We start from the raw sequence: 26,218 nt of genomic DNA, 5'->3' as shown, positions 1-26,218 counted from the left end.
GATGCCACATTTTTTTTTATCCATTCATCTATTGAGGGGCATCTGGGTTGGTTCCACAGTCTAGCAATTGTGAATTGTGCTGCTATGAACATCGATGTGGCAGTATCCCTGTAGCATGCTCTTTTAAGGTCTTCAGGGAATAGTCCGAGAAGGGCAATAGCAGGGTCAAATGGTGGTTCCATTCCCATCTTTCCCAGGAATCTCCAAACTGCTTTCCAAATTGGCCGCACCAATTTGCAGTCCCACCAGCAATGTACAAGTGTATCCTTTTCTCCACATCCTCGCCAGCACTTGTTGTTGTTTGACTTCATAGTGGCTGCCAATCTTACTGGAGTGAAATGGTATCTTAGGGTGGTTTTGATTTGCATTTCTCTGACTGCTAGAGATGGTGAGCATTTTTTCATGTACTTGTTGATTGATTGTATATCCTCCTCTGAGAAGTGTCTGTTCAGGTCCTTGGCCCATTTGTTGATTGGGTTATTTGTTATCTTATTGTCTAATTTTTTGAGTTCTTTGTATACTCTGGATATTAGGGCTCTATCTGAAGTGTGAGGAGTAAAAATTTGTTCCCAGGATGTAGGCTCCCTATTTACCTCTCTTATTGTTTCTCTTGCTGAGAAAAAACTTTTAAGTTTAATTAAGTCCCATTTGTTGATTCTTATTGTTAAATCTTGTGCTATGGGTGTCCTATTAAGGAATTTGGAGCCCGACCCCACAATCTGTAGATCGGAGCCAATTTTTTCTTCTATCAGACGCAGAGTCTCTGGTTTGATATCAAGCTCCTTGATCCATTTTGAGTTAACTTTTGTGCATGGCGAGAGAAAGGGATTCAGTTTCATTTTGTTGCATATGGATTTCCAGTTTTCCCAACACCATTTGTTGAAGATGCTATCCTTCCTCCATTGCATGCTTTTAGCCCCTTTATCAAATATAAGATAGTTGTAACTTTGTGGATTAGTCTCTATGTCCTCTATTCTAAACCATTGGTCCACCCGCCTGTTTTGGTATCAGTACCATGCTGTTTTTGTCACTATTGCTCGGTAATATAGTTTGAAATCTGGTATCGCTATACCACCTGATTCACACTTCCTGTTTAGAATTGCTTTTGCTATTCTGGGTCTTTTATTTTTCCATATGAATTTCATGATTGCTTTATCTATTTCTACAAGAAATGCCGTTGGGATTTTGATTGGCATTGCATTAAACCTATAGAGAACTTTTGGTAATATCGCCATTTTGATGATGTTAGTTCTGCCTATCCATGAACAGGGTATGTTTTTCCATCTTCTAAGATCTTCATCTACTTCTCTCTTTAGGGTTCTGTAGTTTTCATTATATAAATCTTTCACCTCTTTTGTTAGGTTGATTCCCAAGTATTTTATTTTTTTTGAGGATATTGTGAATGGAGTGTTTTTCCTCATTTCCGTTTCAGAAGTTTTGTCGCTGATATACAGAAATGCCTTTGATTTATGCATGTTGATTTCATATCCTGCCACTTTGCTGAATTCATTTATTAGTTCTAGTAGTTTCTTTGTAGACCCTTTTGGGTCTTCTAGGTATAGAATCATGTCATCTGCAAATAGTGATAATTTAAGTTCTTCTTTTCCAATTTTTATGCCTTTAATTTCTTTCGTCTAATTGCTCTGGCCAGTGTTTCAAGAACTATATTGAATAGAAGTGGAGATAGAGGGCATCCCTGTCTTGTTCCGGATTTTAGAGGGAATGCCTTCAACTTTTGTCCATTCAGAATGATGCAAGCCTGAGGCTTAGCATAGATAGCTTTTACAATGTCAAGGTAAGTTCCTGTTATCCCTAATTTTTCTAATGTTTTGAACATAAAGGGATGCTGTACTTTGTCAAATGCTTTCTCTGCATCTATCGAGATGATCATATGGTTCTTATCTTTAAGTCTATTGATGTGGTGAATAACATTTATTGATTTCCGTATGTTGAACCATCCTTGCATCCCAGGGATGAATCCTACTTGATCATGGTGCACAATTTTTTTGATGTGTTTTTGTATTCGATTTGCCAGAATTTTATTGAGGATTTTTGCATCTAGGTTCATTAGAGATATTGGTCTGTAGTTTTCTTTCTTTGAGGTGTCTTTGTCTGGTTTTGGAATCAGGGTGATGTTGGCCTCATAGAATGAATTTGGAAGAGCTCCCTCTTTTTCTATTTCCTGAAATAACTTGAAAAGTATTGGTATTAATTCCTCTCTAAAGGTTTTGTAAAACTCCGCTGTGTACCCATCCGGTCCTGGGCTTTTCTTGGTTGGTAGTCTTTTGATGGCTTCTTCAATTTCATCCATTGATATTGGTCTGTTCAAATTGTGTGTATCCTCCTGACTCAGTCTGGGAAAATCATATGACTTAAGAAATTTATCAATGTCTTCACTATCTTCTATTTTTTTGGAATATAGGTTTTCAAAATAATTTCTAATTGTCTTCTGTATTTCTGTAGCATCTGTTGTGATATTGCCTTTTTTCATCCCGTATGTTAGTAATTTGAGTTCCCTCTCTTCTTCTCTTTGTTAGCATGGCTAAAGGTCTGTCGATCTTATTTATTTTTTCCAAGAACCAACTTTTAGTTTTGTTAATTTTTTCAATAGTTTCTTTTGTTTCAATTTCATTGATTTCCGCTCTGATTTTAATTATTTCTAGCCTTCTGCTACATTTGCTGTTGTTTTGCTCTTCCTTTTCTAGGGCTTTGAGATGAAGTGTGAGCTCATTTATTTGTTGGTTTTTTCTTTTTTTGAGGAATGACCACCAGGCGATGAATTTTCCTTTTAAAACTGCTTTCATTGTGTCCCATAGATTCCGATATGTTGTGTCTGTATTTTCATTTATCTCTAAGAATTTTTTGATCAATTACTAGATTTTAATACATAATGGTCAAATCAACAAGATACAAGTTGATTTACTTAAGTAGTATGCTTGTTTTGATTTTTAGTGATACTAATAATTTCAAGTTTCTAATGTGTTCAGGGAACAAAATCATTGCTTTTTAGATAGCCTATTAAAGTATCTTTAATATTTCTCACATTACTTTTGAATTGTTACTTAATATTATTAGATGTGAAAATAATGTCTTTTAAAAATTATTTTTAGATATACATGACACTAGAGTATATTTTGACATATTAATCATACATGGAGTATAACTTATCCTAATTAGGATCCTATTCTTGTAGCTGTATATGATGTGGAGTTCCACTGGTTGTACATTCATATATGAACAAAATAATGTCTTGATAGTTTTGAAAGACCAACAATAGTGGTACTATTTGGAAGACACATACCTATGCCTACAAACATTTAAAAAAACCCTCTTATTTCTAAGAAGTCTATTTTACAAATCTATTCACATTTGGAAATAAAACACTGGTTTTAATTGAGATATCATGGCCACCTAGAGGAACAAAACCAAAACTTTAAGTCTTTGAATGTTTCTAAAGTAACAATACTGTAATCAGATTTTACAATTGGTTATTCATAATCATATTTAATCAAGAACCTAATAAAATATGAATCACAGTCTGTAACCCTAGAATTTTTGAAACAGAAAATAAAAGGAGGCCCAATTAAAAAAAATCAACATATCTGGAGTTTTGAAAATGATACTAACCTTTGCAAGTTCATCTTTTTTCATGGTCAAAAGTTGTCTTAAAGTTATATCCCTTTCCTGTAGAAAAGGGAAAATAAAACCCCATAACCTTTCAATATAAATAGTAAAAAGCAAAGTAGGTAAGTGTATATAAGATAGTTAACTGCTGTACTCTTAAACCACTTCCAGCTTTCTAGAGGGGATAGAGATGTAGACAGAGAACTATACTATTGGGTAGATGGTATATATTCACTTAAAAAAGTATAAATATAACTAGTATTCCAGATTCAAATAAAATGATTACTTTCAAATTACTTTTCAATTTTGCTTACATGAAAACAGATCTATAAAATGGAATATAAATTATATTTATACTGAAGAGTTCTCCAAATAGAAAAAAGTTTCAAAATTGTACAATAAAACCCAACTCTAAAACACCTGAACAGAATGTGCACACTCCTAAGGGGAATCTATTTTAAGTACTACTTTACTACTTCAGTATCCTCACAGTAATTCTCATCTACTCAAATCCACAATGTATGTTTATGGCACCTAGGTAATGGTTGGCATATGATCTAATTTAACTTTCAAGAAACCTTATGTTAGCTACTACTGTTCTTAAGGAAAAAAAAAAAAGTTTAAGTAACGTATTTCAGTCAATAACCAGAGCAAGAATCTGATTATCAGGTTTGTTTGGTTTAAAAGCATGCTTCTAGTGTTTTATACAAGAAAATCAGCAACTTCAAAAACAAATGGCTTACGTATTTACAGAGGACTTAGATAGCTGGCAAAGGTTGTCAAATTCAACCAGCATAAACTTTATTTAAATATCTATAATAATAAAATTTGGGGATACTTACTACAGTAAGTTTAAAATGAGATGTATTGCAAATTATGCAGAAAAGGTATAGCATTAATTCATAGGCATCTTTATGAACTGAAATTTAATGTTAGGTTAAACAACAAATCAACATATATATAAAACTCATTGTAGTTTACCCAAAATCTCACCTTTAATAAGTCTGTCATATGTTCCAGTCCAAGACCGTGTAAAAATATTTCCAGATCTCCAAATGCTGTGTATGAACTATACATATTTATAGCAATGTCAATTTCAGAACAGACCATAAATGTACAATAAATATATACTTATATTTTACAGAAAAAAATAGAATAGTAAGAATGAGTCTATATAGAATATATTTGTAAATTTACACTCCAGATTTGATGATGTATCAAAGGAATGAGCAAGTCTTAATTCTTCCTGCCCACCCTTGGGTTGGATATTGAATCTAGGAATTTTTGCACAGGCTAAGCAAGTGCTCTACCACTGAGCTACACCCTCAACCCAAAGCAGGGTTTCCTAAACAATGATATGAGAGAAAATGCTGATGGTAAAATATAGTTCATCTTTCCTAAGAATGAAAATATTCATTAACATATATTCCTTGTAAAATTTATGCATGTAAAAATCTCTTCAATTGTGATAAATAAAAATTAAATATCAGCTTTAAATGTTTACCCCATGTTTTTTAAATGTTTACCCATGACTTATGGTCATATACCAAAAAATAGTATTCAGGAAAAAATATTTTTAGTTTTAGTTTAAAAAATGAGTAATACACTAAAAATACTCAGAAGCAAGGGATAATACAGTTTGAATACTAACACAGAAGCTGAATCCCTTAAAAATAAATTTTATTGGTATTTTACTAAAAGTTTACATTTAAAGCCAAAGTCTTTATATGATTAATATTAGTACACATAAATAAAATCCTCTAAAATTAGGAAGAACAATGCGCTTAAAATCCAGACATTTCCAATTGATATTTAAAAATGCCTGTCAAAGTTTAAAATATCATATATCTTAAATAAGTCACCACATTTACTATAAGTAGAAAAAGCATGCATTTTTAACTTCTGTATAGGAATTCCATTGAACTAAAATATGTTACCCAAATATGTGATCTTTTTCCTTATCAGAATCTGCTGTTAATAGTTTACAAATAGTCTCTTCTTTAGTTAGCTGTTGAAGCTTTCCTTCCAAAGGATTTAAAGTCAACGAAAGAAAGTTGAAGATCTGAAAAGATTCACAAATTAGTCAAATACAGTTAATATTTTTATATACTATAATTGCACTTAAAACGAATGACATATGATTACTTTTCAACTGGAAAATAAAATTTTAGCAAGGTGTAAGGGTCAGAACTTTCATGACCTGTTGCCCTGAGAATAACTTTTATAAAATCAAGTAAATGCTTTCTTGACCTAAAATAACCAGAAAAGAGTTTTAACTAATTCAAAATAGTAAAATTAGAGAAAGTAGTATTTTTAGTAATACATAATACAAAACTAAAACACCATTTTAACAAATGACTCAGAATGATTAAGTAGTAAGGTAGTACTTGAAATACATTGCTAAGTGGGAAGGAAGCAATAAACTTGCTTAAATATATACAAATCCCAACTATATACCTCAAAGCAATATGGTAAAATTTCTTAGTTTTACAATCTAACTTCTTAATTTTACAATCTAACTTCAAGGCTATGTCATGTAATCAGTCAAAATATAATATCAAATCTCATGTTAATAAATGATTTATGATTCAATATAACCTGTGATGCTCTTAATTATTATATCAAATTCAGTATCATCTACCCAAAATTTAATGTAGTAAACTGATTTTTAGTCTTCAAATTTTCAAAGGTTAGAAGAAATAATACAAACAGCTTTTTGATTTTTTTTTTTTTTAGTATATTGGAGATTGAACCCAGAGGTGCTTAACCACTGAGATACATCCTAGTCCTTTTTTATATTTTATTTAGAGACAAGGTCTTGCTGAATTGCTAAGTGCCTCAATAATCTGCAGTGCTTGCCTTTGAACTCTATCCTCCTGCCTCAGCCTTCAAGTTGCTGAGATTACAGGCATGCACTACCTTGTGGGCTTTCTTTTTGAAATTTTGCAAGACTTTAGCAATTGGTCTCTAGAATAATTTTAGAAATATACATTTTATTTGGAAAATAATATGCATGTTTATTAGACTGCTCAAAAATTAATGAAAGTTATTTTACATGCAGTGTAAGTGGAATGGTCTGACAATTATGTGATAGAACCTGCAGAATTTCATATACTTTAAAATTCAGAATCTCAGTGTTATGAACTCTTGAACTTAATTTACAATGGTATTGTACTTGATCTATGCTTAGAAAGTACAGACCTCTGGCTAAAGCTTTAATATTCAAACCAAAAGTTTGTATTCATAAACTAATTTAATATATGGCAAATATTTATCATTGAGTTTTAAAATCTGAATGACAGCAGATCATACACCCGAGTATGTTATCACTTTACCACATAGCTTGTCACACATATAGGAATAAGTGTTGCTTAAAGGATTTGATGTTTAAATTGTCTAACATCTACAAATTAAAATTATACAACAATGTTTTAAGTCCATTCTTTACTGTTGCAATATGTAAGTTAATTTTAAAAGATCTAAACCAGTTTGTAATGTTAGTCTAATTTCATTACTAGCAACACAGTAAGAGCAATATCTTTTTATATAACTTATCACATTATAAATGTCTTAATTTAGTAGATGAATAGTAGAAAAATATTAATTGGTTGGATAAAAAATTATTTATACATTTAATAATATCTGAAAAACTACTATTACACTTGTGAATTCCAACAAAATAACATAAAAATTCTACATAAGATAATGTGACATACCACAGAAAAATTACTTTAACATATTTATGGCTACCTCAAGATGTTTATTTCTTTTTGCAATCTCACTTGGTGTCTTTCCATCTTTGGTTTGTAGCATTTTATTAGCTCCAAGTTCAAGCAACTTCAAAACTACATTTTTATGACCTTGACGTGCTGCCCATGTTAAAGCCTATAAGGGGAGGAAAAGCGGATTGCTTAAAGAGAAGGAGTGTACATGAGATAGATAGAAAATGTTTCCAAGAGTATTAATGGCATAATAAAAAAGAGAAAATGGTTAATTAACAGGATGACGCAATCTTTTCATTTAACAGTATAATGTAAACATATTTCCCACATTGTAATGTAAACATACTTCCTACACTATAATTGCAAAGCAGATTGCAATATTCACTGATTTTATAAAACCAAATAATATTTTAAAGTTAGGCACTGTTATGGAACAAAATGATTTATTTGCCAATCACCAAAATGTTTTCTACAAAAAAAGAATCCTTAGTATATTTAGAGTCCAGGTTTTGTTGTACATTATAACTTTTGTCATAAATAATGACTACAAGAGTCAAATAATTCCTTTTTTCTATTCATTTGTTGCTGTTTTTCACCAGTGATAATATCCTAGCTCTTCTATAATTATTACTTCTTAAAAACCCTCTTTGCAATAAAACAACCAAATATGTATTTTGTAGATTATAAACAATAATAACAAAATAGCAAAAATTAAAAAGAAATATTGTAAAAGTGTTCCTTACAGCATAACCATTCTCATCCTGGGCATTAACTTCTGCTCCATGTGCAACAAGGAGAGCAACAACCTGAGGGTGACCATCCCGTGCAGCATACATTATAGGAGTCATAAGTCTTCTAAGGAGGAGGAAAAAAAGAAAATTTGTGTTAAGACTGCCATTAACAACTGCTCAATTTCATAAATTTAATTATATACAATACTATCAGTATTATTTTGAAAGCAAAAAAAGGCATAAAAGCATTTAATAAGTCAGGTGATTTAAAAATTTAATTTCTAGCAAAAAGTAAATATAAAAAAAGAGATGACACTTAAAGTACTGAATGCTAACACAGCACCCTCTAGTGAAGAAAAGCATTAAAATATCACTAAACCACACTTTCTAATGATTTGTTAATTTATATATTCACCTAGGAAATTATTAGATTACCTGCACTATGCTTATGCTGGGGATACAGTGATGAATTACACAAATAAGGCTCCTACTTCACTGGATTTGCTAATTCTAAATGCTTATTACATTTTATTTGGCAAATTGCCAAAAAATGTAAAATTTAAAACTTTCCCTTATTTTTTAATGTATCTTTATCATGATTCTATTTTAGTTTAAGACTAAAATAATTTTATTCTGAGTTGAAGGCTTACTCTAATCAAGAAAGAGATCAGTCCAATAATTTAGCCTGCCTAACATTTTTTTTAAAGTTCTTTCTGGGAGAGAACAATGGTTTCTCTTTAGTTTATTATTTCCCAAAATTAGAAATTCAGTCCCTCTACTACTCATGGAAGTAGTCAGCTTAGTCCTATTCAAAAGGACACTAGAATATTCTATCAGTTCTACTTGGGTTGAATTTAACGCATGGCCTATTTTCAAAGGGGATTGATATTCTGGTACCAATCTTCCTTAATCACCCCTCAATATCTGATTTAAAAACAAATAACTTCAGAAAACAACAAATAAAATAAGTTCAAAATTCTGCATTTTTATCTAAGAAAGTTTATGTTGGATATTCCTATTACTTACAATACCTATAAACAGAATTTTTCTCTATAAGGATTATTAGTGTTAGGTATATTCTGAATTTGATTATTTCATACCAATGTTTATAGCACAAAACAATTCACACATTTATCTGTTTCTTCTGTTTCCTAGTATAATTCGATTGTCTTATTTTAAACTATATGCTAACTTAAAACATTCCCTCCTTTACTTTGAATGTTCCCTACCTAGTGGTTTTATTAAGAAAGACCATTTTTATAAAGTGAAGATAGGATTTTCTGGATAATTAAGCAAACATAAAAAGTACATGCTTTTTATGAAATTACGAATCAACTAATTATTCTAATTCTTTACTACATCTAAACGAGACCTCCCGGTGTCTCTCCTCCATTCCACACCCCCTCACAAAGCCCAAATCTGTACCTCCTCAAATCTTTCCTATTTCACTAAGCCATCAGTAAATCCATTACTCAGGCACAGGACTAAGTAATGAGTCTTCTCTATCACTCCATATATAAGTCATCAGGAGGTCCCACGGGCTCTACCTTCAAAATATATTCTGCATCTGAGCACATCTCATCACCTTGTTAGCCATGGCAGTAGTCCAAACCATATCATCTTTCTCTGACCTGTATTATCGTAAGAGCCTCATAATTGTTTTCTATGCTTTTAATCTTGTCCACTTAATTCTCTTTAAAAATGCCAAGTTGTTCCCTTTCAGGGGAACAATATTACACTGGTTTTGGACTACTGAGAAAAGCTGAATTTATCAAATGGAACAGCAAAATCCTATGCCAGCCTAGCTTATCCAAAATTAATTGACTTTTTAATGCTAAGTGAAACCAGCAATAATGTTGCATGACAATTTTGAAAGGAAAAAGAGTAATTCTAGTATTTCCTTCTTGTTAAAATTTAATGAAGTAACAATTTCATTAACTCCACAGGAATATTTTTAAAAATTATATTAACTGATCTATTCAAGTAACATGGTAACTATTTGTGCTACTGACACTCTTTCAATGCTACTTTTCATCTTATTAAGATTCAATGTAGGAGCTGGGTTGTGGCTCAGTGGTAGAGCACTCACCTAGCATGTGCGAGGCCCTGGGTTCAATCCTCAGCACCACATAAATAAAATAAAGATATTGTGTCTGACTACAACTAAAAAATAAATATTAAAAAAGATTCAATGTAAAGAAGTCTTACTCTTTTCAAACTACTGCAATTTGGTTCTGCTTGCTCCTTCTAACAAACAACTTTTTTTTAGCTTGTTGTATTTTCATTAATTTTGACTTTTATCATTATCAGAAATTTTCCTTTGTTTTACTTCACTTAACACTAGTAATGTTTAATATCAAAGTGACTTTCACACTCTTTTTCTTCAACCATTCTAATGATCAGGATTTAGATATATTTTTTGTTGTTGTTGTTGTTGTTGTTTAGGGCAATATCTCGGTCTTTTAGGTGATAAATCCACTACATTCACATTTAGCATAATGACTGGTATACTTGACAAAATTCTTTTCTGTTTTTGCTGGTTTACTACTCATTACATTTTCCTCTTGAAAATCTGGTGACTCTATGCTTAACAAAAAAAATCTACTAAGCATTATATTTTTCTTTGCTCTTAATATCCTGCAACACATAGTACAACTGCACTCAAAATGTTAGCTGTGCCTCTACTCAAGATGATGACTTTACATTCCCATGTGTATGCAAAAAAGTCTTTATTTTGCCCTTACTCTTGAATGGCAGAATGACTAAAGATATAATTACAGATCCCAAGTTTATTTCTCAGACTATTTGTCTCCTTCCATATATAGCTTCTATATTGTGAAATACGATAGAAATTTCTGTATAGAAATTGTATTGTTAGGTAAACTGTGTCTTTAGTAAGCAACTTTTAGGAATTTTGCTTTATTCTTGGTATTTTGAAGTTCACTGTAATGTGTGTTTATTGTAATTTTTAATTAAAATGTATATGCTATCTATTTGTGTATTAATTTGCCATGAGCACAATAGATCTTTTAACCCTTAGGATTTGTGTCTTCAGTTTGGGAATATTCTTGGCCATTATTGCTTCAAATACAGCATAGCTTCCATTTTCTTCTTCTGGAACTCCTATTAGATATATGTTAGAGTTTCTGCCAAGATTTTTCATTTCTTTTACCTTTTCCTTTATATTTTCCATGTGTTACCCTCTGTGTTGTATTCTAGGCAATTTCTTCATATCTAGCTTCTAGTCCATTAATACACCCTTCAGTTGAGTCTCTTCTGCAATTTTTCATTTTATTTAGTTTTAATAGTCAACAATGGTTTTCATAATTCACTGTACCTGTTTCATAATCCCTATTTGTTATTTGTAAAGGCAAATCCCTCTTTTATTCATCAGAGCAATAAAGTCCTTTTTAGATTCTATTTTCACTAATCTAAGTCAATCTTTTGTAGAATTTATTGTCCCCATTTCATTTCATGATGCTTACCTTGCCTAGATTTTAGTGATTTATGGCTGTACACCCACCATTTAGATCCTCTAAATACAGAAGACTCAAGTCACAAACCTTCACTTTGCCTATTACTAATGCAGTTTTTAGATATTGCAAGAGTTCCCATCTGATTCTTTCATCAGTTATTTCTTTTCCATTCATGTCATTCATGTTCGTTGTTCACTTGTATCTACATATTTGGTTTTGCTCTTTAGAATGGGATCTATAATATCATTATGTTACCAAACTGGTCATTATTTGTGATTTGAAAACCAAATGAAATTTGAAGTTTAGTATTTAAAAAAAATATCTTATTTTATACTTTTTATTTCTAACAGTTTCTGAGTTGATTATCTTGGGTTTACCAAATGTATAATCAATATAATCTTAACTATAATTTCATACTCTCTTTCCTAATTAAAAAAAAAAAGACCTAATGGCTTAATCTGAGGCAACAGAGTTTAATGTCATAAGATGGAGGTCAGCAAAATTTTCCTGTAAAAGGCAAGAGAGTATACCTTTTAGGGCTGGTGTAACACACTGGGATATGCATGCCACAACCACTCAACTTTGCTGTTTTAGCATGAATATTGGCATAGACAAGACATAAATGAATCATCACAGCTGTATTCCAATAAAGCTTTAGAAGTCTGCCAACTTCTGGTTTAGAGTTTAAATTATGGTTTATACTAGGTTCAAATCTAACTTTCAGCCTTTCTTGGGTGAATAATATTAAGCATGTTTCTTAAGTTTTTAATGCCTCAGTTTCTACACATATGCATAAAAAATACTTTCTACACTTGTGGCAATTATTTTTTATACTACCATAATCTGTGATAATGAATAATAATGTTCAGTAAGAAAACTACCAGGCACCAAAAAACACTTTGTTATTATTAATTATTTTTATTAACTACATTTCATTTTCTTTTTTTTTTTTTGCATAACTAGAATGCTTAATCTTTCCTAAAACAATGGTAAAGCAAAAACAAAGACTGCTTATAAGAATCTTGTCTTGTTCCTGACATCAATGCAAGTGCTGGTAGTGTTTTTCCATTAAGCATATGACTAGTTTTGGCTTCAGATATAGGTTTATAAAATTAAAAAACTATTCGTCTAATCAAATTTTATGAAGGTTAGAAAAACAGAAATCTGAAATAGATTTTTAACTTTCATAAAATGCCATTTGGCATATATTATAATGGTAACCTTCCTTATCTTAACAAAAAATACCTTGACCTAAAATATTTTCCCTAATATTGAGCCATTTTTCCATAGTTGACATGAATTTTATTTGATCATGGTATATTATTAATTTAATTTACTGATAACATTAAATTTACTGATAATTCATTAAGGATTTAGGATTTTGTATCTATGTTTGTAACTGAGATTGATGTATTTGTTTTTTGGGGGACAGATAATTTTTAAAATTGAGTCTCAGAACAGTGTTGTTGTTTTATTAAAAAAGGAACTGAAAGGCTTCTAGTTTTTTATGTTCTAGGACTATTTAGACAGAATTAGTGTAATCTGTTCCTTGGAAGTTTAAAAGAAGTAACTTGTTAAATTTTCATCTGAGTCTGATACTTTTTTTGGAAATTAGGTCTCTAAAATTTTTTCTCAAAAGATGAATAAAAATCACAACATAAAAATTCTTTTAAAGTATACATACAAAACAAATTAGAAACGGCATCTTCCTCACATATAACAATAAAAAATTCTGTAAGATGAAATATACAGAAAGATCTTGTAAATAAGTAAAATACATCTGGACCACCAAATAAACTCCCAAAGGAATGCACAATTAATACACAAATATAAATATGTAACAATGTCTAACACTGATCAATTAAAGATTACTGAAAAGCATGTAAGCAAAAAAATGAGGCATCATTATTTGCAAATCAGATTGTAAAACAGAGCATAAAAAAATATCTAGTGCTGTCACTATGTATGGCCTCTCAACTACTCTTGCAGATAGTTACTCAACTTTTTCTGAAGATAATTTAGTGGGCTGGGATTGTAGCTCAGTGGTAGAGCGCTCATGTAGCATGCATGAGGCACTGGGTTCGATCCTCAGCACCACGTTAAAACAAAATAATGTGTCCATCTAAAACTAAAGATACTAAAATTTTTTTAATTTAATAAAACAAAAGAAATGTTTTTTTAAAAAGGTAATTTAGTAATACCTCTCACAATTTTTAATATGCATAAACCTTTGTCTCAGTAATTTCACTTTATAAATGTGTCATAAAAAAAAAATCCATGCAAGGTGCCAAAAAATTCTCCATAGTACTTTCGTGTAACACTAAAAAACTGAAAACCATCCAAATGTGTATTTGAAGTTGTTGTAAGCAGCAAGTAAAACCATGTGAACCCGAGCAATAGTGGTTTCATTGGCTCTACTGTACTTCAAGACAGAGTTTTTTTTTATTTTTAATTATCAGCATGTCATTAAAATTTTGAAAAATAACATTTTTCAAAATTTTAATAGAAATTTTTTATTGTGAGAATTTTAAATAAAAAATGAAAATTAAAAAACTCTATTTTGAAGTACAGTGGAACCAATGAAACCAGTGTTGCTCATATTCATGCAAATTTAATTGCTGTTTACAATTCTGAATATACAATCCATGGCTTTGGCAAGCGCAATAATCTTCTGGTTTCAATTCACAGCTGTCAGAATAACCTTTAAAAAACACTAATAAGTTCATTCTTCTTAAATTGTTCAACAGCTTTCAGGATCAAATTCCTATTTTTTGTAGCTTGGATAATGGGAGGTAATTATCTAGCCAATGCCAAATTCTGACCCATTTTTGGTTGTACTATTTAAAACTGCCTGAAAGAAACATGATTTTTCCTCTTTCTCTACTTCCCCTCCCTCTCTACTGAATAATCATTCATACCATCTTTTAATTGACTTAACTCCTATTCATTCTCCAAAACTAAAGTCTGGGAAATTAGCTTTTAGGAAGCTTTCACTTGTTATCTAGTTTCGTTAAGCTTTCCTATTTTCTGTGCATTGAGACATCCTCTATTACACGGATGTCTTACTATGTGGAAAATGCCTATTCTATGGTAATCTTTTCTACTGTATTGTCAAGTTCTTGAAGCAGGGACTGGCTCTTCCATTTTCTGTCCCTATGGCTTAACATATATTAAGTGTTTAAGAAAAACCAGCTGAATTTGCTAGTGATATTAAGTAACTTTTTCTTCCTCTACCATGTTTCCTTAAAATTTTTAGTTAACAGTTTTTAAAAAGTGTTGTTTTAAAAGAAAATTTATGTACATTATGTAAAACCAGAATTAAACTTTTTCCTGGACGATACAGTCTTTAATAAAAAGTTTTTTTGGTTATTCTAATAAAACCTCCACTAGAGGGCATTCAAAGAAAAGTAAAAACAAAATTCTCAACCTGGCAAGGGGAAAAACATTACTTGACAATGGTGTAATTTCTCTGATCTAAGGGTAAAATAGTTAATTTGTATTTATGTACATTTCAGTATTATGTACTCTTTTTTAATCTGCTTAAAACAATCATAGCTGGGAGATTAATGAAACAATTATGATAAACTATGATTGACAATGATAAAATGCTCGGAATTAGAAATCCACTTCCAGCCATCAGTCATTTTATTAAACTAACACTGAAAAAAGATATAAAATCTAGCAAAATACAAAATATGTCTGAAGGTTGCTATGGTTTGGATATAGTTTGGAAGTCCACTAAAGGTTTATGTGTGGAAAGTGTGGTCTCCAAAGTGGCGGTAGGAGATGGTGTGAAAACATTAAGAAGTGAGGCACAGTGAGAGGTCCTTGGGTCAATTGGTGAATTCCCTTGAAAGGTATTCTGTGTGTCCCTGGTTAGCTCTCATAAAAAGATTATAATAAAAGCCCAAGCCTCACCTCACCCAGTCTCTGGTCCTGTGTGAGATATGACTCCTGCTTTCACACATTCCCAACATTGTTTCTGCCATAAACTCCGTAAGTCCTTACCATAAGTGAAATGATACAGGTGCCATATCCTTGAACCTCCAAAGATGTGAGCTAAATAAGACTCTTTACTTTGTAAGGAGCCTATCTTAGGAATTTAATTAAAAATACCAAAACTGACTTATACAAAGGTATAAGAGAAAAAACAAGGATACCAAAACTTGAGAAGTTTGCAGAGCTTCACAAGATTGCCAAGGTCATAAAAAGAATAAGTAACAGGATTTCGAGCATGAATTTCTGATACCAAGATATTGCACAAACAAATAATTTTTGATTTTTTTTAAATAGGGTAACTGCCAGGCATGGTGGCACATGCCTGTAATCTTAGCAGCTCAGGAGACTGAGCCAGGAGGATCGCAAGTTCAGAGCTAGCCTCATTATCGGCAAGGTACTAAGCAACTCAGTGAGACCCTGTCTCTAAATAAAAAAGAGGGCTGGGGATGTGGCTCAGTACCCTGCTCACCCAAAAATAGGGTAGCTAATTACAGTTTTTTCTTAATAATGAAAAATTATGACTCTTACTCTCATACTATAATTTTACAATTAGGAAAACAATATAAAAATGACAAATGAAGGACAAATAACTTTATTAAAGCTTATTAAGTTTATTTTTTGTATTCTCATCAAAAACTTCTGATTATTATTACACTGTTGAGAATCAATATACTAAATCTAGATAATTTATAAATAATAAATTATGAACTCATATGCTAGTTCCCTGCCTTCAACAGATAATTCTTTAGGGAATTCATTTTAGTAGAATAATTTTTTTTTTACCTTTGTCCTGTTCATTTTCTGCTTTCAAAAACACCAGCTGATTTCTAAGTATATGAATAGCCGGGTTAATGCTATGGAACACTAAGGTTGTTACTACATACATGTAAAATTGCTAACAAAGATAAAATCAGTTCCAACATATAAGGAAAATACAGGTAAATAAAAATATAGGCAATTTATAAAAATATATATATATAAAGTTAGTAATATAAGGAAAGATGTTGTAGTGAACTGAAAATTAGAAAATAAAAACTACAAAAATGCTCAGGATGGGGATGTAGCTCATTAGTCCCTCTCAAAAACAAACAAACAAACAAACAAACAAAAAACCTTATACCATCACAGACTCATTTTTATCCATCAGACTGATAAAATCACAAAGTTTAATAGGTTGACAAGCATGCAAAAAATGGATGCTCTCTCACATAGTTCACAGTGTAAAGTGGAAACACTTTTTAGACAACTATTTGGATGTCGTTTGCAAAATTTTGAATGTACAAAATTTTTCAGCATTTTAATTTCTACAAGTCTTTTGCAGAATTAATATGTATCAAGAATATCATCATCATCATATTTGTTATGGCAAATATTTCAAGGCTTACTCTGTGACTGGATACTGTTTTAAATACCAAACACCTTTATGAAGTGAGTGACATTTTTATGTCTGTATTATAAAAAATAAACTGAACAAATAAATAACTAACTGAAATTGCAGTGCTAGTAAATAATAAAGCAGGGATTCAAACCTTGGCAATCCGACTCAAGAGACATTACTCAAACTACCATACAACACAAGAATGTAAATACTACTAAGTACTAACAAAGATCCCAAACACATTTCTGAGTGAAAAGAACTGTGTGTGTATGTAATTTAAAATAATAATAAAAGAGAATGAAAACACTGGCCAAACTGATTAAAGCAGATATTTCTGAGATAAAAGTTCAAGAAATTTGTTTAGTCAAGGAAAGCTCACACTTTACCACATGGACTACATATTATTTTAATATTGTATGACAAAATGTATTGACTATTTATACATTTAAGTAGGACAAGAATAAAATCACAAAATAAATGACATTTTCCAGTAATATTTTCTAAACAAGTTATTTTAAAAAACTGTTTCCAAAAGAATGTTTCTGCCTGTATTTTGAAAAGAAAGACGTAACAAATATTTACCTACAATTAGAAAACAAGTTAGTATTAACATACTTTATATTCAAAGATATAAAAAATTGTGCTCTATATGTGTAATAAGAATTGTAATGCATTCTGCTATTATATATTTAAAAAATAAAAAGAACAAAAAATTAAAAAAAGAAAGAAAACAAGTTAGTATTGAAAGCAAAACTGTAAATCTACCAAGCTGCTCCAGTGACATTTACAATCAAATTTATATTCTAAGAAAGAAAGGAACATTTTTCCCAGGGAATCTTCTGTCAATTAAAACAGGTAATAATATTCAATAAGTTAACAACCACACAGTTATTACGTCAAAACCTTGGGCATTAGTTAACATGTGCTATCTTATCAATGGTAATAAAACATCTATTGAAATTAAAATGTCATATCATTTTACAAAACTCTTATCTCATGACTAAACAATATGAATATAACAAACTCTTATGCTAGAAAAATTGCTTTCTAAATGAAAAGAAATCTCTCTTTTTTAATACAGGATTTCAGTGAGGAAGAAGAATAAACTCTCAAAAATTCTAAAAATAAAATGTTAATTACATGCAATTTTAAAAATATTATTACTCTAACAAGAAGAAAGCCAACTTCATTCTTCAGGCTAAATTGAAGTGTTTCAAATTATGTTGTGTATTCAATAATCTAATATAGACCTTCTCAAAATTTTAACTTATAATACCATTTTTTATTGCATTGTCAATATAAAAAGAAAATAAGAAATGGTAAGTCCATACAACATCATAAATGTCAAGTTCCAATTAACTTGATCAAGGCCACTTTGTTTTCAGGCCTGAATATGATTAAGCTAAATTAAGTAAAAACATTACTCTGTTCAATACTTCCTTATCCAGTTTGTGGACTTTTTAAATGAAAATATTCAACTACCTACTACAATTTACAGAAAGACAATAAAAACAAACAAAATACTCAGATATAGGCAGCTTAACACAAATATGCGTTTTGTAACAATTAAAAAGTCATGCTGTTTAATTGGTTTGTGTTGAGAACTCCTAAATACAGGTAGAAAAGATGGGAAACATAGGTACATTCTATTGAAAGATGCTGTTTGGATTAAATTATTGTAAATATCCTTATGAAACCTCTGCTACATTCAAAGGCACTTACATATTTGAGCACAAATTTTCTGTTCTGTACAAATAACATACCTTATACCCTTGAGTTATAAGAATTATTTAGACAATATTTAAAAGCAATTAACATGGGGCTTGGTATACAGAAAATATTCAACAAAAGTTTGATTTAAAAACAAAAAACCGAGCTGGGGATGTGGCTCAAGCGGCAGCGCGCTCGCCTGGCATGCATGCGGCCTGGGTTCGATCCTCAGCACCACATACAAACAAAGATGTTGTGTCTGCTGAAAACTGAAAAAAAAAAAAAAAAAAAAAATCAATATTAAAATATTCTCTCTCTCTCTTAAAAAAAAAAAAGGCTTAGTGAGACCCTGTCTAAAATTTAAAAAAATAAATAAATAAAAACAAAAAACCTAACGCCCTCAAAGAAAAATTCTAAAGCTAAAATAAATAAACCAGTAAATTACCATATCAGCTTGACACAGTATACTATGCTAAGTATCCTTTGTAAAAAGATCTAAGAGAAACACAAGATGTGATTTGTGTCCCAGCAAGTTTAACTTAAAAATGGATTTCAAGTTGCCAGTTCTTTAACATTAGTCACACAGGAGGGAAAATAAAAATAAAAGAAAATAAGATTAAAAGAACAAGCTAGATACCTATGTACAAATTATGAAAAGCCCATTGTGAGGTATTAAATTAATGTTATTTCCAAAGAGATTTTAAACAAAAATTTTAAAAAGAAGTTTCCATAGAAAACAAAGAATAACAGAGTTGACACACAAAAAAATTATAAACAAATAAACAATTCAAAAATGTCCAAAATACTGATTTTTACTTCTAGTAATAGCAAGTTAGATCAAAATTTGGACCAAAATTTTAATGCATCTAAAAGAGCTGGATGAAAACAAATTTCAATTTCTTGAAAACTGTAGAACTAAGATACCAAGGAACCAAAATCTAGATAGCAAAAAGCCAGAGAGGTGAAGGTTAAATTCACAGTTGTTTTTTCCCTGAGGACATCTGCCAGTTCAGATGGAAAGTTCATTTTGGTGGCCTTTATATCAGGAGAAACAAAACTGAAAGCCCTGGGCCTATAGGAGGTAGAAAGCTTGATAAACCATAAAGACAAATTAAGCTGAGACTCAAGGGTCTGTTTCTCCAGGGTTAAGGATAAATCAGTTCTTTGTGTTGTATACTCCAAAATGGTCCAGAACCTCCATCCCAAATTTAAGATTACACAAGTCCTGGATTGATAATACCCCAAACATGTTTTAAAAATATACAAAATTCTCTCTCATAGAACCTCCTAAGCCTTATAATTAGTCCTATAAGCAGATTTTAAACCTAATGACTAGCTAGTCATGAATGAGGAGCATTGATAAACATTACTAATAGAAACAGATTTCAGAAATGGAAATGCTCAATCTAAATGATATGTTTATCACATTAAAGAAATTTTGGGGGGAAGCAGGATGTAGTGGGGATTGAATCCAAGAGCACTCAACCACTGAGCCACATCCAAGAGCCACATCCTCAGCCCTATTTTGCATTTTATTTAGAGACTGGGTCTCACTGAGTCACTTAGCACCTCACTTTTGCTGACCTGTCTCAACCTCTTGAGCCATTGGGATTATAGGCATGGCCACCAAGCCTGGCTACAGAAATTGTAATCTAAAGCTTGAAAATAGTATCAGGGAAAAAAATGAGCTATAAAGTGACACCACAATTTTAAAAAGAAGCAAACCAGTTCTAGAAAGTAAAAAGTCTGATTCAATTGGTGAGTTTAACAACAGATTAGAAGGTGTGAGTTATAGAACTGTATGCAGTATTCAAAAGGGATCTAGCTGAACAATAAAAATATAAATATTTCATGTATATAAATTATATACAATTTAAAAATTGTAAACTATTACAGATTTTTTTCAGTACCACTCAGAAAAATTTCTAATTAAGTATAAAAAATTCAACAGCTTCCTCTTAATTTTTATTTTTCTATTTACCAGCTTTTAGTACAAACTGAAACAAGTGATTTGATTCAAATAACTCATTTTCACTACAAAATCTACAAATTCCTAGAATTATCTTTTTGTTCCTAACACACGTAAATCCTTCTCTTTTGTTTCTTTCAATTTATCTACAAACTAAGACCCTGTCTTTTGAACTATTTCCAAGAATGAAGAATTTCATGCTACTTTTACATATCAGAATTGGGACTTCTGTCCCTAGTTTAGAGGTTGACTGCTAAGACTGCTCTTACTTTCACTTTATGAAGAAAGACTATGGGTCTCATTTTAGTTTTTTAAAAAAAGTTAGTGTTCAATGTCTTTTGCAACTAGTAAGTATATGACCATGTAGCTTTCATTAAAATTATAAGCTTTATGGCCAGTTCTTTACTTGTGCTGTTTTTCTTGAAAGATAATTTTTCTCAGCAAAAGAGTTGCTCAACAAAAGGAATATGTCAACAGAATGAAAGTAAATTAATCTAAAGATGTTTTTCTCCCTCACATCTAAATAATGGTTCCCTAAAAAACTTCTGGCACATATTACATGAAACTAAATAAAAATAATATGATTTGTCTATATAATCCCACAAATTTCACTGTACTCTAGGATTTTTTCCCTTTTATATGGATGTATGTTATGCCTACCCCAGTAAATTCATTAATACTATCTTTATAAAATCTGCAGCTTAAAAAGCACTATTTACCATGACTTATTTTCTTTTCTGGACAAGGAAGAAAATACAATTCAGTAACTGTATTGGTTCAAGCTTTGAACATTAAAGAAGACAAAGTAGCTGAAAGTTGACTTCTCAAGTTATTTCTCATATCTATTAAATACATAGCTTTCTTTCTTTAACCATGCTATAAAATTATCTATTTTAGTTGAGTACATACCAATCTAAATCTTGTGCTCTTTCAAGTTCATTAGCTTTTCTAGGGTCTTCAGCTTTAAAATTGCCTTACAGCATGATAGCTTTATGATTTTTAGCATGAGATACTAATCTTGTGTCATTTTAATTCAAATGTAATCTGTTTTACCAGATATATCCTATGTATCTTAAAGATGGCATCTAGTTCTTGAGAGGCAAAATAGTCTAAAACCTATGACATTGGCTTACTTAACTTCATATTAAGTATTTAGAAGATGGTATAAGTAAGTGAGAGGGCAAAGACCTGACTATCTATAATACTTTGGGGAAAACAGTAAAAGAAATTTTAAAATCTGAGATACATCAAGCAAAAACCAATTTTCCATTGAACCCAGAGAAGCAAGTCTTATGCTACTTCAAAAAGTATAAATCAAACCCACAACAGATTTAGAAGTGTACTTTAGCTAGTGAAGTACATGTCCCAATTTCAAGGTGCAAGTTACACCTAATTAGGGATATCTTTTTAAATTTTTTTAAAAAATATCTTTCAGATATACATAGACATAAGACCTTTATTTGTTATACATGGACACAATACCTTTATTTGTTTGTTTATGTGGTGCTGAGAATCGAACCCAGTGCCTTATAAGAACTAGGCATGTGCTCTACTCCCAAGTCATAACCCCAGCCCTAATCAGGGATATATTAAATGACAGAATAAAAATTTCTGTGAATTGATGTGCTAAAAAATATATAAATAGAATCTTTTTCAGTTCTTTGTAATTTTTTTTGTTTAAACATTGATTATCTACTGTATAAGTCTTGGCCTTTTTCATACTAAATCAGGGTTTCTCAATTTTGTCATTTTGGGATTGGTTATTCTTTGGAGGCTGTCCCATACACTGCAAGATATTTAGCAGCCTATCTGACCTCACCCACTGAACACAGTGGGTAATGTCTGTCAGGTATGAAAAGCAAAAATTGCCAAATGGACATTGCCAAATGGCCCCTGGGCAGCCAAAGACCACCCTTGAAATCACTCCAATTAGATCAAAATCGTTTTCATCTGGTAATTATCTAAAGATGTACACTCTTCATTTTTATTATTACAGAAGTTTCAACAGATCCAAAATTATTTTCTATGTATCTAGACACTATTACATGTAAATTATTACCTAATTAATTGGTGAAGTCTTAGGCATATATACACACTTTCAATATATTGTCAGTATTTGTGTAAAACTTGTTAAACAGAGAAAGTTCTTAACAGGCTTTACTTCTGTACCTTGATCATCATATTCTTTTGAGTGTATTAACAGAAAACTTTTGTTTGATGTCAACTGGTCCTTCTCAGTCCAGATGTCTATAATATTCCTCTAAAAGTTAAAAGTTCAATTTTTATGATATCCTCTTCTCTTGGTACTCTTATATAATTGGAACTAGAAACTTATGACCTAATTTCATCCATAAACTATTTGGCCAAGTAAACAAACACTGTTTATGATTTTTAAAAAGTCATACTATGAAGTGTTTAACAGCATGATAATGAAAAGTATCTTCAACATTTCTGAACCAATAGTAAGGCTCTTACCTACAAGCTACATTTGGATCAGCATTTCTTGAAAGTAGCAGCTCTACACACTTCAAGATCTGTTCTTCAGAGCCACGAGCAGAACATGCAGTTATCAAAATAGTCTGCTTATCTACAATGAATAACAAAACAAGGAAATAACCTTATACTTTAGGAAGTATATCCTCATACTTTAGAAAGTATATCTAATTGACTTCTTTACCTTTAAAATATTCTATATGTTTATTGCACTCTAGAATTCTATAAACTCTTCCCAAATCTCATGCATAAGATTAATTCACCAAAACAAGAGATCAGGGATAAATCCCTTTCATCCCCATTTAGTATATGCACAATGCACTTCTTAACTTCCTTCCTCTATTCCATTTCCTCAAGAGAATAGCAAGTGATGAGGCACATGACTGTGCCACACTGCCTGAATATGAACAATTTTTGGTTCATTAAAATTTGCCTTCCTCAACTTATGACTGGAAAACGAGCTGCACTCTCTAGTTTCACTTCTTACCCATTTGACAGTTCTTGAAATCTAGCTTATAACCTTCCTATTGAAACTGATACAACTGCCACATTTAATCTTTGTCTTCTTGATCTGTATGAACTCACCCTGTTCCCTAAAACTGTTCTTCCCTTGGCTCCTATGGCATCAATGGGAAAGAGGATAGATTTAAAAAGAAAAAAAAAAAAAAAGAAAAGAAAAACCACTTCTCAATTAAGAACTCAGTAATTCAAAAAAGGTCACCACAGCTATGATTTATATTAGACATAGCATGTGACACAGCATACAACATAGCATATGACAAGTTGTATAACAAAAGGATATTCAAAGGTAGTATCATCTGTCCTAGCTCTGCCACTGATAAACTGTGGGTCCAGTCATGTCTTAATATCTCATTAGATCTAATTCATAAGTAAATTGAAATTAATACCTACAATCTTTATGTGTACATTCTGAGAAAAATAGAAAGTATTTTATAACTGTATGTATTCCTCTAATTACAAGGAAGAGAAGCAGAAAAAGAAGTTTTTGGACAGAAAATTTTCTATGCTTTTAAAAATCCCAAGCTTAAGTATAGCTTTGAGTGGTATTTTTAACAACAAAATAAAAAACCTGATTAATCATGGAAATAAGAAAGATTTTTGTAAAATAAAGAAGAAACGATAGCTATAGTTTTACAAGTATCTAATGTACATACAAAAAAAACTAATGTGAAAATCAATTCTAAAATAATTATGAAGTAAATTCAACGGCCTATTATAAACAAGTTAAGCCAGGTACAGTGGCAAATGTGTGCAATCCCAATGAACTGGAGGCTGAGGCAAGAGAATCTCAAGTTTGAGGCCAGCCTTGGCAAGTTGGTGAGACTTTGTCTCAAAATAAAAAACATAAAGGACTGGGATGTAACTCAGTGGTAGAGCACCCTGACTTTAATCACCAGGACTGCAAACCAAAAACAACAACAAAAAAGTGATTTATTAAATAAATATAACAAACTGGATTTGCATACATACTTTTTAAAATTTTTATTTATTTATTTATTTGGGGAGGGGGCTGCTAAGGATTGAAGTCAGGGTCATTCAACCATGGAGCTACATCCCAGCCCTATTCTGTATTTTATTTAGAGACAGGGTTTTACTGAGTTGCTTAGCACCACACTGTTGCTGAGGCTGGCTTTGAACTCTCAATCCTCCTGTCTCAGCCTCCCAAGCCTCTAGGATTACAGTCATGCACCACAGTGCCCAGTTGTATATATACTTTTGTTCTTTAAGAGTATTCAAAGAACTACCAAGTGGGAATTACTTACTAAGAAAAACAGAAATAAATATATTTAATAAACTACTTTTGAAACAACTTCAAGTGATATAATTCAAAGTTGAGTTTACAATTTCATAAACTAATTTTCAGGTAATTTTCCAAAAAATTAGCAGTCTTTTGATTTTTTCAATGTATTTTTTATTTAAAAATAGCCAAACCTTCTACTTCAGAAATTAGATATACATACCTATATGTAATTTAAAAAATACATATATGGAATCTATCTTCTTGGAAAGACTTTTTCAAAATGGATAGGTTTCTAATTTGACTTTGCATATTATTTAACCAATTCAACTAACAGAAAGATTTTTCCCCCCTTGCCTAATTGTTGCTTGGGATTCAAAGATTCACGGTAGACATAACCAGTTAAGTTATCTCAAACATCTTACCCTTATCAAAGCTTGCATTAGCACCTCTGTCCAAAAGGACCCGAACCATCTCTACATTGGCAACACTAGCAGCATACATCAAAGGAGTCCATCCATATCGAAAGCTGGAATCTACACTAATGCCTGTCAACACAAAAACAAGGTTTTAAAAGTCTCACCATAAAAAAACAAAACAATAGCAAGAAGACCCTCACTGTAGTGTGTGAAACATATATATGCATGGAGACATACACCATATAGTTTATTCTAGAAGAGGATTTCTTGGTAATAATGGTCCTAGAAAAATAGTAATATTGTGACTAATAAATTTGTTAACTTTAGTTTCACTATAGACGCTATATTCTAAGAGACCTGACCTGTCCAATGTTTTATAAAATATAAATATAAAATAGTTTATAGTATAATAAGTTTTTCTATGCCACCTTTTTCTCTCTAGGGGAGTTGGGGAAGGTTTCAGGGAGGGAGTATGTCTTTTAGATTAGAATATTATACTCGGGCAATATCCAAGATTGTGAATACCACAAATTTCCCTAAGACATCCTAACTTCCCCTTCAACACAAAACTTACCCATAGGTAATCAGATAAAAAATGAAGTTAAAAAGATAGGTTACATTATAAAATCTCTTTTAGGAAATAAAAACTATACTTTGTGAACAAGGGATTAACATCATTATATCGGTATTATAAAGACAACACAGATATATCACTGTTGAGAATGGCAGAATGCAGGGAGACCAACTTACAAACATCAAACTAAGCACAGGAGAGAGAGAAAGAGCAAGATGGGGTAGGGGGTTGTATAAAGAATATTCAAAAGTAGTGTCATCAGAATTTAACATTACTTTGAGAAAGTGAAAAAAAAGAACAAATTGAAAATTACTATCAGGTTCTACCTTAGAAAAATGAATAATAAGCAATGAGCTAGAATTCT

General features: G+C 31.2%; 1 protein-coding gene across 1 annotated transcript in view; it reads right to left on the bottom strand.

Annotated features, from left to right (window-relative positions):
• The window catches only part of ASZ1 (ankyrin repeat, SAM and basic leucine zipper domain containing 1), a gene marked incomplete at its 5' end in the record, with an annotated part of 47,619 nt that overhangs the window by 17,777 nt on the left and 3,624 nt on the right, over positions 1-26,218 (bottom strand). Inside the window, 7 exons of the mRNA XM_081285132.1 lie at positions 3,628-3,684; positions 4,618-4,693; positions 5,562-5,686; positions 7,375-7,509; positions 8,090-8,201; positions 23,085-23,196; positions 25,287-25,409. Coding sequence (XP_081141258.1) covers positions 3,628-3,684; positions 4,618-4,693; positions 5,562-5,686; positions 7,375-7,509; positions 8,090-8,201; positions 23,085-23,196; positions 25,287-25,409 — 740 coding nt within the window. The remainder of the gene's footprint in view (positions 1-3,627; positions 3,685-4,617; positions 4,694-5,561; positions 5,687-7,374; positions 7,510-8,089; positions 8,202-23,084; positions 23,197-25,286; positions 25,410-26,218) is intronic.

The sequence above is a fragment of the Spermophilus citellus genome (genome assembly GCF_964194105.1).
Source record: "Spermophilus citellus genome assembly, chromosome: 3".
In the NCBI taxonomy this organism is placed as follows: domain Eukaryota; kingdom Metazoa; phylum Chordata; class Mammalia; order Rodentia; family Sciuridae; genus Spermophilus; species Spermophilus citellus.
The sequence above is the reverse complement of the archived record's forward strand: the minus strand, read 5'-3'. Positions and strand labels throughout refer to the sequence as shown.